Raw genomic sequence first — 16366 nt, 5'->3', positions numbered from 1 at the left:
CGCCATAATGACATCCCGGCTCCCATCAGCAGTCATTTGACAATGATTTACCTTCTTCTGAAATGACACGAATGCAACGCACGGAAAAGGAAGTGGGTTTATCGCTAACCGCTGGCTAAACCAGACATGCCCGACATGCTGAAATTTGTCCCCAGAGGCTATACTGTCATCAGACTAGAGCCGATGGGTTCCAAGATTGGGTATTGGCAACTACTCCAGTTTGTTCACTAATTCAATAGTGTTGTATTTCAAAACATATTTCTATACTTCTCTTTTTCTCCTAAATTGTAGCCTTCACAGCAAGAGAGTGGCAAAGACTTGAGGTAACTTATCATGCAACGATGGCTGACAACAGTGTGATTCAGGAACTGTAATCAGGAAGTAAAAAGGTGTCCAAACATCTCTACTTTTAAAGTCTTAAAACGTATTGAAAATAAGCTTCAGAACAATAATTGGTATCAAGTAAGTTTATTAATTCAGTGCACAAAAAGGCAGGACTAATAACACTACTATAGTTACAGAGGTAAACACAAGGGGTGCCCGTTTTGAAAGAAACAAAAGCCCATGAAGTTCAATGGCTAGACACAAAAGGAGCAACACTATAAAACACATTAAAATCAATACAAATACATTCAGCGATATCACTTTAAAACGGGAGTGGCAGTAGGTTTGATTTCAAGAGTTGTCGGCACAAACTGTTGCTGTGTAAGCTGGGATACACCAAGCTGAATGATTAAGTGCTAAAATTGTTGCTACATTTAAAACTACAGAGCTCAGGCTTGTTGAACACTCCCTTGAACAGACACTCGCTCTCTCTAACCTTAAAAACATCATATACGTAACATTTCATCTGACGTCATTCAACCTCAAACACACTGATGAACCTCTTTAACCTTTTAGATGGAAGAAAAACAGCACAAAATCAATTAAATCACAGCCACAGAATACATAAATTGTTGCTTTACTATTTACAGACAATAAAAACAATGAATGTAGCTACAGAACTGATCCTCCTTAAACATACAAAGTGAGACATTTTACAAGTAGTACCATGACGGAAGACTTAATATGGCAAAATTGTTGCTGCAAAGCTCGATTTTAAATGTAAAATTTATTTTAATATTGCTTAACTTTATCATGGATGGCCAATGATACCAGTATTGTTGCTGTTGTCATGGTGGTATATACACATTTAAAACTCAGTAGGTGTCTGGGATCGCTGTGTTAGAAAAGGGCTCATATTAAAGTGGGGTGTGCTTTGTTTGACTCAAGACAAAAGCTGCCATGTCAGTTAGCAGATGGATATGAACAACAGGCATTCATGTGACGTAGCTGTTTTTAAATGTTTATGTAAGGAAAATATTTGTATGTACATGCTTGTTGAATCAACCCAAACAAGAGCCTGAAGCCCCAGTAGCGTTTCTACTAGTCTGTTCTTGCTTAATGCTAGTGTAAGCATGCTAACATACTCACAATGGCTATGCTAGCAATGTCCCTGTGGTGTTAAGCATATGTACTGCTTACATTGTCAACCATCTTAGTTCAACATGTTAGCATGCTAGCATACTCACAATGTCAATGCTAGCACAGTGATGTTAAGCAGGTTTACTGTTTACCTTGTCAACCATCAACATGTTAGTATACCTGCGTAACATCACAGTGCTAGCATAGCCATTGTGAGTATGCTAGCGTGCAGTTTACATTGTCAATCACTTAAGTCCAACATGTATACATGCTAAAATACTCACAATGGCTATGCTAGCACTGTGATGTTAACCAGGTTTACTGTTTACATTGTCAACAATCCTAGTTCAAAATGTTAGCATGCTAACACACTCACAATAACTATGCTAGCACCGTGATGTTAACCACGTATAATGTTTACATTGTTCACAATCTTAGTCGAACATGTTAGCATGCTCACACTTGCTAATTAGCACTAAATGCTAACTACAGCTAAGGCTGATGTGAATGAAATTTCATCCTGGTGATGGCGGTGGATGAAAAGAATACAATTATTTGTAACAAAGGCATGAGTGTCTGCGCCACATGTCAAGGCAATCCATCCAATGGTTGAAACAAGTCACAGAAATTATCCTCTGGGGACCTTGAACAACATTTTAAAGCAGTCCATCAAATAGTTGTGTGTTTTTTAAGTCTGGATCAAAGTGACGATCGACAATCAACATTTCCATCCAGGTGTTCAGCACCGTAATTTTGACACTTTATATAAGTTTAAAATGTCTTTCTTCAGTTACCTTTATATCTCGATACAAAACAACATAATGGCTCGTAATTAATAAGCTAATCGGTTTCAAAAGTATTAAATGGTCGGGGATTACAGGTTTTAAAATCAAAACTCCAAGGCACCCAATTACAAAGAAAATAATTAAATGGTTTAATAAAGAGAAGGCAGCAGCAACAATAAATATAATCAAGTATAACTAAGGGGGCTATCAGAAGGTTTGGACCGTCTTTACTTCAAAGTACAAATTGTCTAACACTTTCCAGTCACGCTTATGAACTTATAACTCAAGTATTTAACAGGAATTTGGGGTATTGTACATTATAATACCATAATCATAATGTGAAAGTCCTGGGTTATTATTGTTGCAATAGTTCCTGACTGTAATTAGTTGGCAGCACAACAGTGAGTCTCTCCGATCAAGACAATGAAATATATCATTCAGTCAACAAGTAATCTAACAGCTACTATGGCGTTAAGTTAGCTCTACAGTAAAGCGTTTTTCATACACTCAAAGAAACATTCATTTTCATGCATTCTTAAATAACTGGAGGCGTAAAACCTTCAGTATAAGGTGTGACACTTCAAAATGGCAGCTTTGCTTTACAATGTACATCAGTGTTATTCAGTATTTCGTGTCATGAGTGTTTCTTGTGACCAAGCTGCTTCCAATAATGAACCCCAGAGTCTTTTTAAGTAAAATGAGGCAGCATGATGAAAACAAGATGTCGGGAAAGCTTCTTAATTTTATCTAATTTACAGCAGGCATTTTTGGTGAGGATAAGTGCACTACACAAAGACCTGTACCTGTGTCCATCCTGCAATCTCACCGGATTATACTAAATATCGTCAAATTCTGCACCTTTCTTTACTCATCTTGAATGATTACAGGCAGTAAGAAGGCACCCTCTTTAATGCCAGTACTGGGGGATTGTGGGAAATCGTGTTCACACGGACGTTTTGCTGTGAAGAATCTCGCTGGTGGTCTTCAGATTCAGGAGAAAACATGGTGCACAAACTCGTCTAACAGCAGCTACATGAAGCTTGAAACGTGACATACATCCTGCGTTATTTTTGAGCTAGCTTAGCATTCTTTGGCAAAGTTGTACAATCACATAACTTAACAACAACGATGCCTGTGGGAGAACAAGTGGTAAATTGGATCACTCGGCACTGATGACACAATGTGAAGAAGATAGCTCAATTCACCATATTCACATGGTGGCCATTTTTCTCCGACATCATGTCGAAGGGGGAAGAAACCATTTCCTGATTAGTGAGAAACTTAAAATAAATAGATATTGAAAATCCTGAGACACACTGGGCTATATTTCAAGTTAAAATAACATGTGCTAACCCAATCACGGTAGCTACCATTACCATTAGCATTTAGCTACTTCCTTGCCAATATTGCCCTAAGCTAGGAAGTTGGTGAATTCCAACATTACCTTTTTGATTGCGTTTTACACTACGATAAAGGCATCCTTTTGCTAATTGTAGCATTAGCAAAGAAGTGGTTTAATGCTAATGTTGGCTATTGTTGCTTATGCCGTTCGTAAGGTAATCAATTAATCATTCCTTTGTACAAGCTAAATGTAAGCATTCAGCTACATCCTAGCCAATATTACTCTTATGTGGGAATGCTAACATTACCCTCTGATAGTGTTTTACAATAACATAGTAAAGGCATAATTTCACAACATTAGCTAGGAGGTGGTTGAACGCTATCGTTAGCTGTTGTCTGACTGTTGTTAATGAATTAGAAAATGTTATTTGAACTTATAGCCCAATTTGGTAACCCAAGAAGCTACCATTAGGCAACAGCAAATGTTAGCATTTAACTACTTCCTTGCCAATAGCTAGGAAGTGGGTGAATTCCAACGTAACCTTTTTATTGTTTTAGAGTATGTTAAGAAAGCCATACTTTTGCTTAATGTAGCATTAGCAAAGAAGTGGTTTAGTGCTAACGTTAGCTGTTGTCTGTTTATGCCCTTCTTATAAATTACTATAATACTATCAAAAGGTAATCAATATATCAATCCACCTAGTTACTGCAAGCAAAATGTTAGCATTTAGCTACGTCCTTGCCAGTATGGGAATTGGCTGGATGCTAACATTACCCTCTGATAGTGTCTAACAATAAGATAGTGAAGGCATACTGTCACAATGATTTTAGCTAGAAGGTGGTTGAATGCTATTGTGAAATTTTCACTTTGCACTCTTTTCAGCTGTCTAACAACAGTGAAGCATCAGAATGCAATTAATTGGTCATATTTACTTCATTTAATCGACCTACAACCTGGGCAAAGCAGTATGATATTGAGCCTCCCACCCTGATCGTGATGCCAGAGGAAAATAGCTGCTGTGTGAACGTGGTGAATCTGGGTTCAATGGGTAATGGGACATTTAAATTAAGCACTAATGCAGGAATTCTTGTCTTGGTGTTTTAAATGAACCATGCTCAAACTAACTTCGCTTGGTCAGAGGTCGCCCCTCGCGGACATGCTTGGCACTCCTCTTTTCCGTCTTCCCCTTCTCCCTCACCTTCCTGAGGCGCCGTGGAGGAGGCGTTCCTCTCGACTCGCTGTCCTCCTGAGCACTTGATGTATCCATCCCGTCGCGCTCTTCGGGAATGTTGGGAATAGCCCCGCTGCTCCCGTCTAAAATGTTCCTCAGGTAGGGATCCTCTGGCGTGCAGGTGGCTGTTGTGCCACTCTCACTACTGCTCAGGTCCTGCTCTTCAACGTAACGCCCCCCTCGGCTGTGGTACGGCAGGGATGACGCTCTGATCGAAGGCCGGTCCCGCTCTGTCTCGCGGATACTCTGCTGTGGCTCGTTCATGTCCACGCCTGAGTCCAGGCTGGTGTCATTGCTGCTCGGTGGACGGTGGCGGCTCTGCAGCTCGATAATGGAGTGGCGAACTTGTGCAGCCGGCTTCCCATCTAAGGAGACGAACCAGGCCCTGGGGTGAGACGACAGAGGCTTGCCCCGGGTCAGCTCCAGCAAGGTGCGCTCTGAAATCCCCTGCAGCTCGCTGGGTACACCATGCCCGCTGCTGAAGCCCTCCATACCAGCTGCCTCGTTAAGAGTCCCAGGCACAGAGACGGAGGATTCCAGGAGGTTACTGTAGCGCCCCCACACGCTGTTCGGGCCTTGGCCTTGAGGAGGCGTCTCCAGAGGCTGCGGCTCATCTTGGCTGTTCTGCTGTGGGCTGCTTCCACCTTGGGAGTGGTGGTGAGGGACTTTTGGTAGCGTCTGGGTGTAGCTGTCTTTACTTGCAGGCTCGGCATCGTACTCCATTCCATTGCGGGGGAAAGTAGCAGACTTGCATCCCGACAGTGGCTGCTCCTGATTACCGAAAAGCTCTGGCGCTTGAATAATAGCCACCGGCTGGTTGTAGAGATGAACCAGCTTGTCTTGAAAGAAGTTGTCAGAGTTCATGTTGACCCGGTTCTGCTCTGCCTTCTCCCGAATCCGAGCCACCTCTTCATTGTTGATGTAGTGAGATGACTGCTGGGAACCTTTGATCCGATCCAGAGCGATGTTCTCGTAGAAAGGGGCGGCCGGGCGACTCCCTGGATCCTCCACGTAGATGTTGTAGTTGGCCTTGTGCCTCGGCGTGGACGAGGGTTCACACTGGACGCTGCAGGAGGCGAGGCTGTTATCGCCAGAACGGAAGAGCAAACCTTCTTCCATGTGGGTGGAGGTGGTCTGGTCTTTTTTCACCACGGTGAGTTTGGAGAAGCGTGCTCTCCTCCTCCTGGGCTCCCGATGGGAACTTCTGTATGAGGAAGACACAGAATTTCATTAGGATGGACTGCAGTCTCGAAGGGGTTGCATTCAGGGCCATGAGACAAAAGTATTTTCTAACTTTGCAGGAAAAGTTTGTGTTTTGAAGTTTCAACTCCGTTTGTAGCGAATATTTGGACTTAACTGCCCTTTAAGAGCTAGCTAAAAGGCCACGTTGCCATTTTTATCTCAGGCTGCTTTTACCTAACTGTTATGCATCCTAATAAATTCTATATAAATGGAAAAATAAGTAATTTAGATGATAAATAAAGTGTTTTAAATGCTGTAAATTGAACCTGACTGATATCTCTGAGCAGACTTCTTACCCGCAGTGACACAGCAGCAAGGACAGAAATCCAGTCACCACAGCCAGCGTTCCTGCCAGTATTCCCACCAACAGGTAGGTGTGGTGCGATAAGAATTCCAGAGAGCTTCCATGTCCCAGGTAATCTAAAAGGTCAAATAATAGTTTGACATTTATGGATTGAGCGTTAAGTAATGCAAGTGACACAAGACCAATCTTAAAAAAGGTAGATGAGTTTTGTACCATTTGAGGGGAGGGGCGCAGCGATCCAGTGGCCCAGGTGGGACGCGGTGTAGGTCCAAACCAGCTCATTGCCGTATGTTTTCACGATTCCCAGACCCTGATTCTCCCAGGCGCCTTCAAACAGCATGAACATTAGCTGACTTCAAGTCTCTCTAACTCTGTATTAATCTTTATTGAGCCTTTCTTTGTAATATAATTCAGTGACTTCTCACCTGACTTTAGGTTGAAGGCCCAGGCCGGCACTGTATCAGCAGCCCTGAGGTGTGTGTTGTGACCCAGGGGCAGGCTGATCTGAATCGGCCCTCTGACCTGGAGCTCCTCTCCAGCGGAGTACAGCAGGACGTTGATGGCTGCCACCGCCTTCAGCTCGATGCTCCTGAACACTGCATGCACAAGGAGCAGGACGAGTAATATAGTAAGAATGTAGTTAAAATAACAACCTTTGGCTTTAATTTCCTTCCCATTCATTGTTTTTTGAGACATTTCTGTTGCCTTTATGACCAAACCAACACTCCAGACTAAGTGTAAACCGCGTTAAACATTCATGAGGCAGTATTTAACGCTCACCTGATTTGCTGATGATGATGCCTGGAGTGCAGTTAGTGCAGTCTTTAGCCAGGTGGTGCTGTGGTACAGTCAGGTACGCCGTCAGTGAGGAAATGTTGCTCTTATCAGACACTGTGAGGAGGTTCTTTGGGAACTTCACCTTCGGTTGGGATGAGCTGTCTGTAAAAACAAGAGAGATAGATGCATATAACATGTGTTTTAAATATAATGTGCTTACATCTGGCAGAAAAGATACATAAGAGTGGGACTCATTTTACAGCAGAGATTCTTAACTCTTTCATGCATGGTATGCACTGGAGTGGACAGATGTTTGATAATGTTTTGTTACATATATGTGGTCCCAACCACCAGGTACCGGACGTGCAAAATGTTGTCTATAATTCCATTTAGTAATACATTTTCTATGCCTTTTTCATTTTGGAAAATTACTTCTAAATTCAAAATGACTGAGGGAAGAAGAGATGCACCAAGTGACTCAGGAATAATGTTAAATCAACGTCCTCAAGTGGACATTGTGCCTCAAACGCCACTGTCAGTCAAAGCTGGTGTTCTCTGTAATCGATCGAAGCAATAATATTGGAAATTGGCGGCATAGCTGCTGAGAAAGTTGTACAAACAACTCGTGGTTTTGCCCATTCTACATTCCTACAACACCCAGGGTGCATTGCGCACCTCCCTCTAAAAGGAACAACCCAGGGAGAGATGCTGGAGTGAAATACGACCATTTTGCTGCAGGCAACGGCTCAGAGCGGTGCAGAATCCGAAATACGACAAGAATATACCGGTGGATCGTCTAAAAAATCTTCAGGTCTGCAGTAGACATTCAAACATGACAATTTTGAACGAGACATGACATCGGAGGCGGGCCTCATAGAATGAGGAAGTGTAGTTTAGCGAGCTCCCTGGCCTCCGCCAGATGACGCGTTTTACATACTCTGGAGGAGGTTTTCCAGGGCCCATTTGAGAAGCGGATAGCGTCCTCCAAAGGCACAGAGCCAAATTGCATTTTTTTCCTACCATAATGGCATCAGCTCCCCATAATAGCATGATAGGACTGAGGTTGAAAATCAGCGAACTGGCCCTTTAAAATTTTGGAACAATTTACATTAAAATACTAATAATAAGTTTTTAAACTGCATTTTTAGTCCTCAAAACATTATGTATTTCAGTGCTAACAGTCTAGAATGAGGAAATTAATGTTTCTATAGATGCATGGACAGATAGTAACTCCTTCAAAATACAATACATTGGAAAAAGGAGATTGTTTTGGCATGTAACTTTCCCCTGTTACGTAAAATGTAACCTAAAAACGATGCAATTTAGAGTGTGATCTGGTTTCCTCATTGAGATGAAGGCGAACTAAAAGATGTTAACTTACCAGGTAACTTCCCGGTGATGATTACTGAGTCTTCAAACAGCCAGATGTTCCCCTGACTGTGAGGGAGCAGCAGCAGCGTCACGGCAGAGAAAACTGCACAAAGACAAAAACAAAGGTCAGGAATAACACAAACTCTTAATACTTAATATCCAACTTAAAATATATTTTCCACAATTTGTTGGTTAATTTAAGATGAAATAATACACAATAAGTGAGCTGAAAGGTCAAGATTCTTTCATGCAGAAAGATGCTTCGTGGGATTGTAGTTCTGTGTTACTACCAGCAGGTGGCATCACTACTTCAACCCTGTTTTTAGGGTTCAGCTGTCTGCTCTGCATTAAGAGGCGCCTCCCTTTTGTGCTGCTGAGCCGAAGCAGGTCCCGACAGATGACTCTCTCTGATTTTATCCCTCACAACACCTGCTCCATCTCTGCTTTAAAGCACCACCTCCCTGCTTCTCATTCAGACCACAGAGAGGAAGTGGGAGCACACAATAGAGTGAGACCCTTTTTTTTTTTTTTGAACATGAGATCGCCGTGGCTGAAGAGCCCCCACCCCCCTCTGCATATGACTCTGTGGAGGACAAAGACAGTTTGCTGAGGCAGGGATATGTTTCTCTACATGCAGCTGCAGAGACGATCAATAACACGGGTGCTTAGTTACTGAACGCTGGGAACATAAAGTGCTTCATCAAGTTGTATGTTGTGGCAGACACTTCATTAATCTGTAATGACTATAAATAATGCAGGTGTGTGAAGTGAACACGGTTTAGCATCCTTTATTTTTCCTTTTTTAATCGTCCGTTTCAAACATCGCACATCATCATTTTCACTTTGTGTTTACACAGCTAACATAGTAAGAGAAAAGAATCATTGAGTATGGCACGACCTTTTTAATTTAATTTTCTCTGAGTAAGCTAAATGTCTTTGTGTTTGTCTTTATGCTGCGATCGATCCCTCTTTACCTGCCCTTAAAGGGGAGGTCAGGGTCAGGCTGGACCCTGGAGCTAGTCAGGTTAACATCCAGCAGAGAGGATGTTAACAACCACACAGGCTTCTGTCATCTCCCTGCAATTTTAAATCTTGTATTTGATGGCATTGTTTCCTGTTTTTATCCTAATAAAAACAAGACTAAAACTAAATTAAAAAAAACCTTTGACAACAAACATTATTACAAATTAAAATTTGCCTTAACAAGGAAAGTGAAGGCTAACATTAAATAATGTATGTTTTACAAATGAAATCGTTACGTAAACGCAGTTGTAATGCATCTGTGGAGTCCTACAGTCTATGCATCACCTTCTTCTAGGTATTAGACATTAAAGGGCCAGTTCGCTGATTTTCAACCTCAGTCCTATCATGCTATTATGGGGAGCTGATGCCATTATGGTAGGAAAAAAAATTGAAGTTGGCTCTGTGCCTTTGGAGGACGCTATCCGCTTCTCCAATGGGCCCTGGAAAACCTCCTCCTGAGTATGTAAAACGCGTCATCTGGCGGAGGCCAGGGAGCTCGATAAACTACACTTCCTCAATCGAGGACGCCCGCCTCCGATGTCATGTCTCGTTCAAAATCGTCAGGTTTGAAATGCAGACTGCAGACCTGAAGATTTGTTAGACGATCCACCGGTATATTCTCGTCGTGTTTCAGATTCTGTCCCGCTCTGAGCCGTCGCCTGTAGCGAAACGGTTGTATTTCACTCCAGTGTCTCTTGCTGGGCCGTTCCTTTCAGAGGGAGGGGCACAATGCACGCTGGGTGTTGTAGTGATGTAGAATGGGCGAAACCACAAGCTGTTTGTACAACTTTCTCCACAGCTATGGCGCCAATTTCCAATATTATTGCTTCTTGACTGACAGCGGATTTTTCCAGGGGAGAACTGCTCCTTTTAAGCTTCTTATCTCAAGCTAAACCAAGACAGTTAACATGAAACTAAGACATAATTTGAGGGGATTTTTTGGACGTAAATAGAGATGTTCCGACAACATTTTTTTGCTTCCCCAAATTGATTCTGATCCCTAAATTTGAGCCCTCTTTCTAGGCTGTATCAAAGGATTTGAATATTGTTATTGGTATTGGAACAACTCTATAACAGGTCTTAAACTAAAAACGGGCATAGAGTAGCTTTCTAAAATGGTCCTGTTTTTGACATGAAAATTCTTTTTAATTACCAAAAAATGCCAAATTTGCATTATGACTTTTGTCCTCATGTGAGAGAAGACATGCTTTTGAATCACAGGTACATAAAGTATAACTGAACACATGAAGTGTCAATAGAAGCTCAGAGAAAGACGATTGTTTGCCTTAAAGCTTTGAAAGTTGTTGTGAACGTAACTCACTGGGTCTCTTTGCGGTGCTCCAGGGCAGCGGGCTGGGCACGTATCCCTCCATGTTCCCCAGCAGAGTCAGACTGAGGCCGGGGCTATACTCCACCCAGAGCAGGACGTCGCCTCCGTCCCCCGTTCGTGCTGAGCTCTTCAGGGTATGATTTATGTAAACATCCACTGAAGCACCTGACAGCGGCTGACGGGTCACCATGTCCCTCACCAGGACCTTCAGAGCAAACGGGGACTCTGGGAAAACAAATATTAGTATTTATCTTCAATTTCCTCAATGCCCTGTATGGGAGTCAGTGTATTAATGTGTGGTATAACATGCGTCTCTGCATGTGCTCCATCTGCATGCACAGCAGCCTTCCTCTCAGCAGTCCTCACTAAGCTTTCTCTCACCATGAAAAAGTGATGAGGCAGGCACGGCGCAAATCGCTGGCAGAATGAAAAATACATCAAAACCAACTGCCATGTTGCACGTTTTCCTCCCTCCCTTTCATCTAATGCTGCACCTAATGCATGTTTAAAGGTGCATTCTGCAGAAAATTCCCCATGTTTTAGCAACTTTTCCTTCATATTTGTAACTAAAAACTATATCTAGGATGCATTTTTGCCACTTAAATAAAAATGTTCAATTAAAACACTCATGAACGAATAGAACTTGTAAAAAGATTATTCAGCTAAGTTGCACGCTTCCTCCCTTCATCACGGCCTTTAAATCTGACACTGACACAGCAAACATGGCCGCTGATCTGGACTTCCTAGAAAGCATCCGAGCATGCCTTTAGTGTTTGTTGTTTTAACGATTACAGTGTGTAAACCCAGCGTCCAGGCTCAGCTACTGTATCAGCAGAGCAGTGCAGGATTACCACGCTCCACATTAATACATCACCTGCTCAGGCCATAAAGATAAAACCTCTAATCCCTCAAACCTGCACATTATACGACCTAATCCTATTATAGAGTCGGCCGGAGCGCCTGTGAAACATATTCAATAGCTTATCAATAGAAGTAGCCGATCATTGAGACAAAGAGCTTTACATTAAGGATGGTTAAATACCTAAAGAGAACAAAGATGTATACAGTTTGTTTTAAGATGCACTTTACTCAAAAATGATACTGAATAATAAAATAATAATAATAAAAAAGAAAAAGAAAATAATTTAATATAAAACGTAACAATTAAAAAAACAAATACAATAAAAATATAATATATAAAATATAAAACAAAATACAAAATTAATAATAAATACAATTAAAGATATTTCCTTCTTTTCTGGGAGAAAATAATATACCCAGAATGATTGTTGCCATTTAAATATGTATTTCTTTTAATATGCAATTAAGACGGTAGAACACAGTATTTTAAAAGATGCAATCTATCCTAAAATATGTCAGACTCATATCTGCACGTGTCCCAGAAAAATATACATTTTTAAAACTAAAATACATAGTTTGCATTTGATCAATCATGTTTAAAGTGACATTTCTTTAACAATTATAAAAGTGTTTGTGTACGTATGTAAAGTATTAGCCCTGTAAAGAGAACAGAAAACTGTAGGGGGTGTTATTATGATGTACATAAGCCAGGTATTACAACACAATGTTATGAGAAGTCTTCATTACAAAATGATAAAAACCAGTTATTGGCTTTGACCAAAACAAACATACATACAGCATGTGCCCTGTGAAAAGCTAATTAAACTACAGCGACCTTATTTAAATGTACATGTAAATAAGAAATGTAATACATTTTAATTATATAATGATTAAAGCACCTATCGTCTTCAGTCTAACAAAAACAAACAGGCTAACATGCTCAGCTACCTGCTTCACTTATGACTCACACTGTTTCCTCTGTTGCAGCTCATTTCCATTTTCTCCAACAATGCCTGACTCCATGAGCGAGTCTTTCTGTTTGTGTTTACCTGCTGTTACACCGGCGGGGCTCGCAAATCTCCCCGGGCTGGTGGGGTTGGTCCCGGACTGGTCTCCAACCGCGACGGTGAGGCTATTGTCCCCGGGCGCGGAGGAGGAGGAGGACAGGCCGCCGCCCTCCTCCGCTGCTCCCACCGCCCCATCCAGGCAGGAAATCAGAAGCAACGACGGCAGAAAGAGCAGCAGCGGCGGCGGCAGGTGGCGTTCAGCGGCGGGCATGGCGAGAGGGGGATCAGGCTCAAAGACATACCGGACCGCGAGGAACCAGCTCGAGGGCAGGAGAACGAGGTCCAGCAGTGTTTGTCCGGCTCACGAAGGCCTCGTGCCTCTCATGGTTTTCTTGTAATGTTGGTGCGCGGATACGGGGGAAAAAGCCCCGTGGAGAAAGGATGAGCTGGTGCTGAGGCTGGGCGTGTGTGGCCCAAGATCGTTTATTGAAGCAGGATGTGTCACTCGGCAAGAGAGAAAAAAAATCCGTGTTTTTATCCTGAAATGTTAATTTTATTATCCAGCTCGTGATTTTATATGCTAAAAATATCCCGCCTAGATAGAAAATTAATTTAGATAATAAGTTAACTTTGTTGACTTTTGATAATTTTCTGCTTTTCTCTGTGATATCATGATGTTTTCTGAATATTAATGGGAAAAACAGCTGGATTACACTTAACAAAATTAGGTATAATTAATAAATAACAATTACAGAAGCATTTACTATACATATTAAATAACACATGTTTGTTTTTGAGGTTGTTTAGGTTGGGTTGATGACAATTTTTGTACCAAGAAAGACAGCCAAAGTGAGACGTCTTCATCTCTTGAAATCTTTGGTCAGACTGGAGATGCTGTTACATCATAGGGGGTCTGCGTGGCCCTCTGTCGGTTATCTGAGGTCCCTGCTTACCTATTTTTATCCCCACTTCTTTGTGGAAATTTGGAGATCCTCTTTGCAACACATAAATAAAACAGTTTGAGTTTAGGCCAGACAAAGTGAAACATGTAGGGAAAAACGTAGAGTATGTTGTGGTTATTTGTTAAGTAATTAAGGAAAAACAAACTTACATTCGTTTTTTTTATAGATTGAATGTTTGTGTTGATCTTTCATTGATGTGTAAATTATATCAGTGTGCATGCTTTAACTACACAATCTTGTGTTCAAACATACATATCTTCTTAGGCCCCCAAATAACAGACAGACTAGCAGAGCAAATCATGATTTTTAATAGAAAATTTTGGAATTGACACAAACCATACTGCATCTGCAAAAATATTTAAGGCCAGTGTCCATCTATAAAGCAAACCATATGCTTGGCCGTCTCAATAGCGTAGGGACAAATATGTTGCTTTTAAAGTCCGGAGGTTGTGAGATCAATCCTCATTAAGGTTCAGTGAGTTTTGATCATCCGTGTCCAGAGGACAAACTGAAAAGCGCTGAGAAACACACTCAAGCTGCCAGGGCCAGTGGCTCAGGGAGATAAGGGACTGCTCTGACATCCTGAGATCGCAGGTTCAAATCTTACCTTTCCCAGTGAGTTTTAACGGCTGGTGTCCAAATGAAGAAGTGAAAACTCCTGAGACTCTCTGTCAGAGTGTCTGTCTCTATGGTGCAGAGGCATAGGAGACGGTCTGGGAGTCCAGAGGTTGTTGGTTCAATCCTTATCATGGCACAGGGAATTTTAAAGGTCTGTGTCCAAAGGACAAAGTGAAAGGTTCTGAGAAACAAATGCAAACTGTCAGGGCCAGTGGCTCAGAGGGTTAAGAGCCTGCTCTGACATCCTGAGATCGCAGGGTCAAATCTTGTCATTCCCAATGAATTTTAAAGGCCGGTGTTCAAATGAAGAAGTGAAAAGTCCTGAGACTCTCTGACAGAGTGTCTGTCTCTGTGGTGCAGAGGCATAGGAGACGGTCTGGGAGTCCAGAGGTTGTTGGTTCGATCCTTATCATGGCACAGGGAATTTTAAGGTCCAACATCCAAAGTGAAAAGTTAAAGGCGCCCCGAGAAAGCTTCCAAGTGCGGAGGGTGTCAGTAGCGTGGTGGAGTAATTCGGACCCTTAGAGGCACATGTGGTGAAGTGCCTGGTTTCGAATCCCACTCGCAGCAGGTACCCTGAGCGCCGTGCAATTCCCCGCAGTAGTGGGGTCGGGGGGGGGCCGTGTCCTCCCCCGGTCCTTGCGTGAATACACAGGGGGGGTTATGCAATGAAAAACCAACAATGGCTGAAATATTACAGTCTGGATGATGGTTCCAAAAAGGTTCCAAAAATTAAAAAAAAAAAGTCTTATGCATTATATATAATATAATATTATATATATTACGTGTGATGAAATGTTACGTATGTTGTGACGAACAGTTTCAAAAATGTCTTGTTGGAAGAAAGTAATTGCAAAAGTCTTAATAAATAAATCAAAAAATAAATAATACAGTTGTGACAAAATAAAAAGTTAATATGTTCTAACAAATATTGTGACGAACACTTTTAAAAATGTTGGAAGAAACTAAAAGAAACTTAAAGAAACTTGCAACTGTCTTTTGCATAAGGTAATTGTGGCGGCTAGTACCGATAGTACTACTATATATATATATATAGTAGTAGTATATATAGTAGTAGTAGTATATATAGCAGTAGTATATATAGTAGTAGTATATATATAGTACTAGTATATATAGTACTAGTATATAGTAGTAGTATATAGTAGTAGTATATATAGTAGTAGTATATATAGTACTAGTATATATAGTAGTAGTATATATAGTAGTAGTAGTATATAGTAGTAGTAGTATATAGTAGTAGTATATAGTAGTAGTATATATAGTACTAGTATATGTAGTAGTATATAGTACTAGTATACATAGTACTAGTATATATAGTAGTAGTATATATATTAGTAGTAGTATATAGTAGTAGTATATATAGTAGTAGTATATATAGTAGTAGTATATAGTACTAGTATACATATAGTAGTAGTATATATAGTACATATATGTACTATATACACTATAGTATATATATATATATAGTACTACTACTACTACTACTAATATACTGTATATATATATACACTAATTTATATGCTATATACATTTTATATATATTACTACATATAACATAGCACAGATTGTTGTAGTTCATAGTCATAGTTCATTTACTTTTAAATATGTTTTACATGTGATTAATTAATGTGTTTAATTGATGACTTAATTACAATTGACATTTAAACCTAAAGCAACACAATACATTCTGATTCTTCAATTCTTAAGTTCGATAAAAAACAATATATGTTTCTGATAATAAAGTAACAATCATATTTATAAAGACAATTACAATTAAATTGACACGGAGGAATAAGAGCTAAAAATTAATTTAAAAATAAATGCCATGAACGCACCGCTCTATAAAAGGCCCTCACGTACTGCAGATCGTTCCTCTCCTCTTCCACGCAGTCGCTTCCGCTCCGTGCTCCTGGCAGGTGGGTGACTTCTTCAGGCAATCCTAGCAGGTAAACGATAAAAAAGACAATATATTACGCTGTGTTTCTTCTGTACTGCAACTCATTTTACACTCGTTTCATTCTAGTGCAT

At 40.8% G+C, this 16366-nt stretch overlaps 1 protein-coding gene across 1 annotated transcript; it reads right to left on the bottom strand.

Moving 5' to 3' along the window:
• Positions 1 to 452: 452 nt before the first annotated feature.
• fam171b (family with sequence similarity 171 member B) lies at positions 453 to 13125 on the bottom strand. Its single transcript, XM_069675648.1, has 8 exons — positions 12780 to 13125; positions 10861 to 11094; positions 8527 to 8619; positions 7149 to 7307; positions 6794 to 6964; positions 6582 to 6695; positions 6361 to 6484; positions 453 to 6026 (listed from the first exon to the last, which is right to left on the bottom strand). Exons 1-8 carry the CDS (start codon positions 13006 to 13008, stop codon positions 4712 to 4714), a joined length of 2439 nt encoding a protein of 812 aa, XP_069531749.1. The 5' UTR covers positions 13009 to 13125; the 3' UTR covers positions 453 to 4711.
• Positions 13126 to 16366: the final 3241 nt, after the last annotated feature.

This window comes from Semicossyphus pulcher, unplaced genomic scaffold (genome assembly GCF_022749685.1).
Source record: "Semicossyphus pulcher isolate SPU_LCO1_2020_fin unplaced genomic scaffold, fSemPul1.0.p SCAF_24, whole genome shotgun sequence".
Lineage (NCBI taxonomy): Eukaryota > Metazoa > Chordata > Actinopteri > Labriformes > Labridae > Semicossyphus > Semicossyphus pulcher.
Note: the sequence above shows the minus strand (reverse complement) of the source record. Positions and strands in the feature narration are given on the sequence as shown.

Coding starts and splice junctions, on each gene's coding strand:
- fam171b (XM_069675648.1), bottom strand. CDS start 13,008: ATGCCCGCCGCTGAACGCCACCTGCCGCCGCCGCTGCTGCTCTTTCTG. Junction 6,965..7,148: donor CATCATCATCAGCAAATCAG/GTGAGCGTTAAA, acceptor TTGTGCATGCAG/TGTTCAGGAGCATCGAGCTG. Junction 6,696..6,793: donor GGCCTTCAACCTAAAGTCAG/GTGAGAAGTCAC, acceptor TGCTGTTTGAAG/GCGCCTGGGAGAATCAGGGT.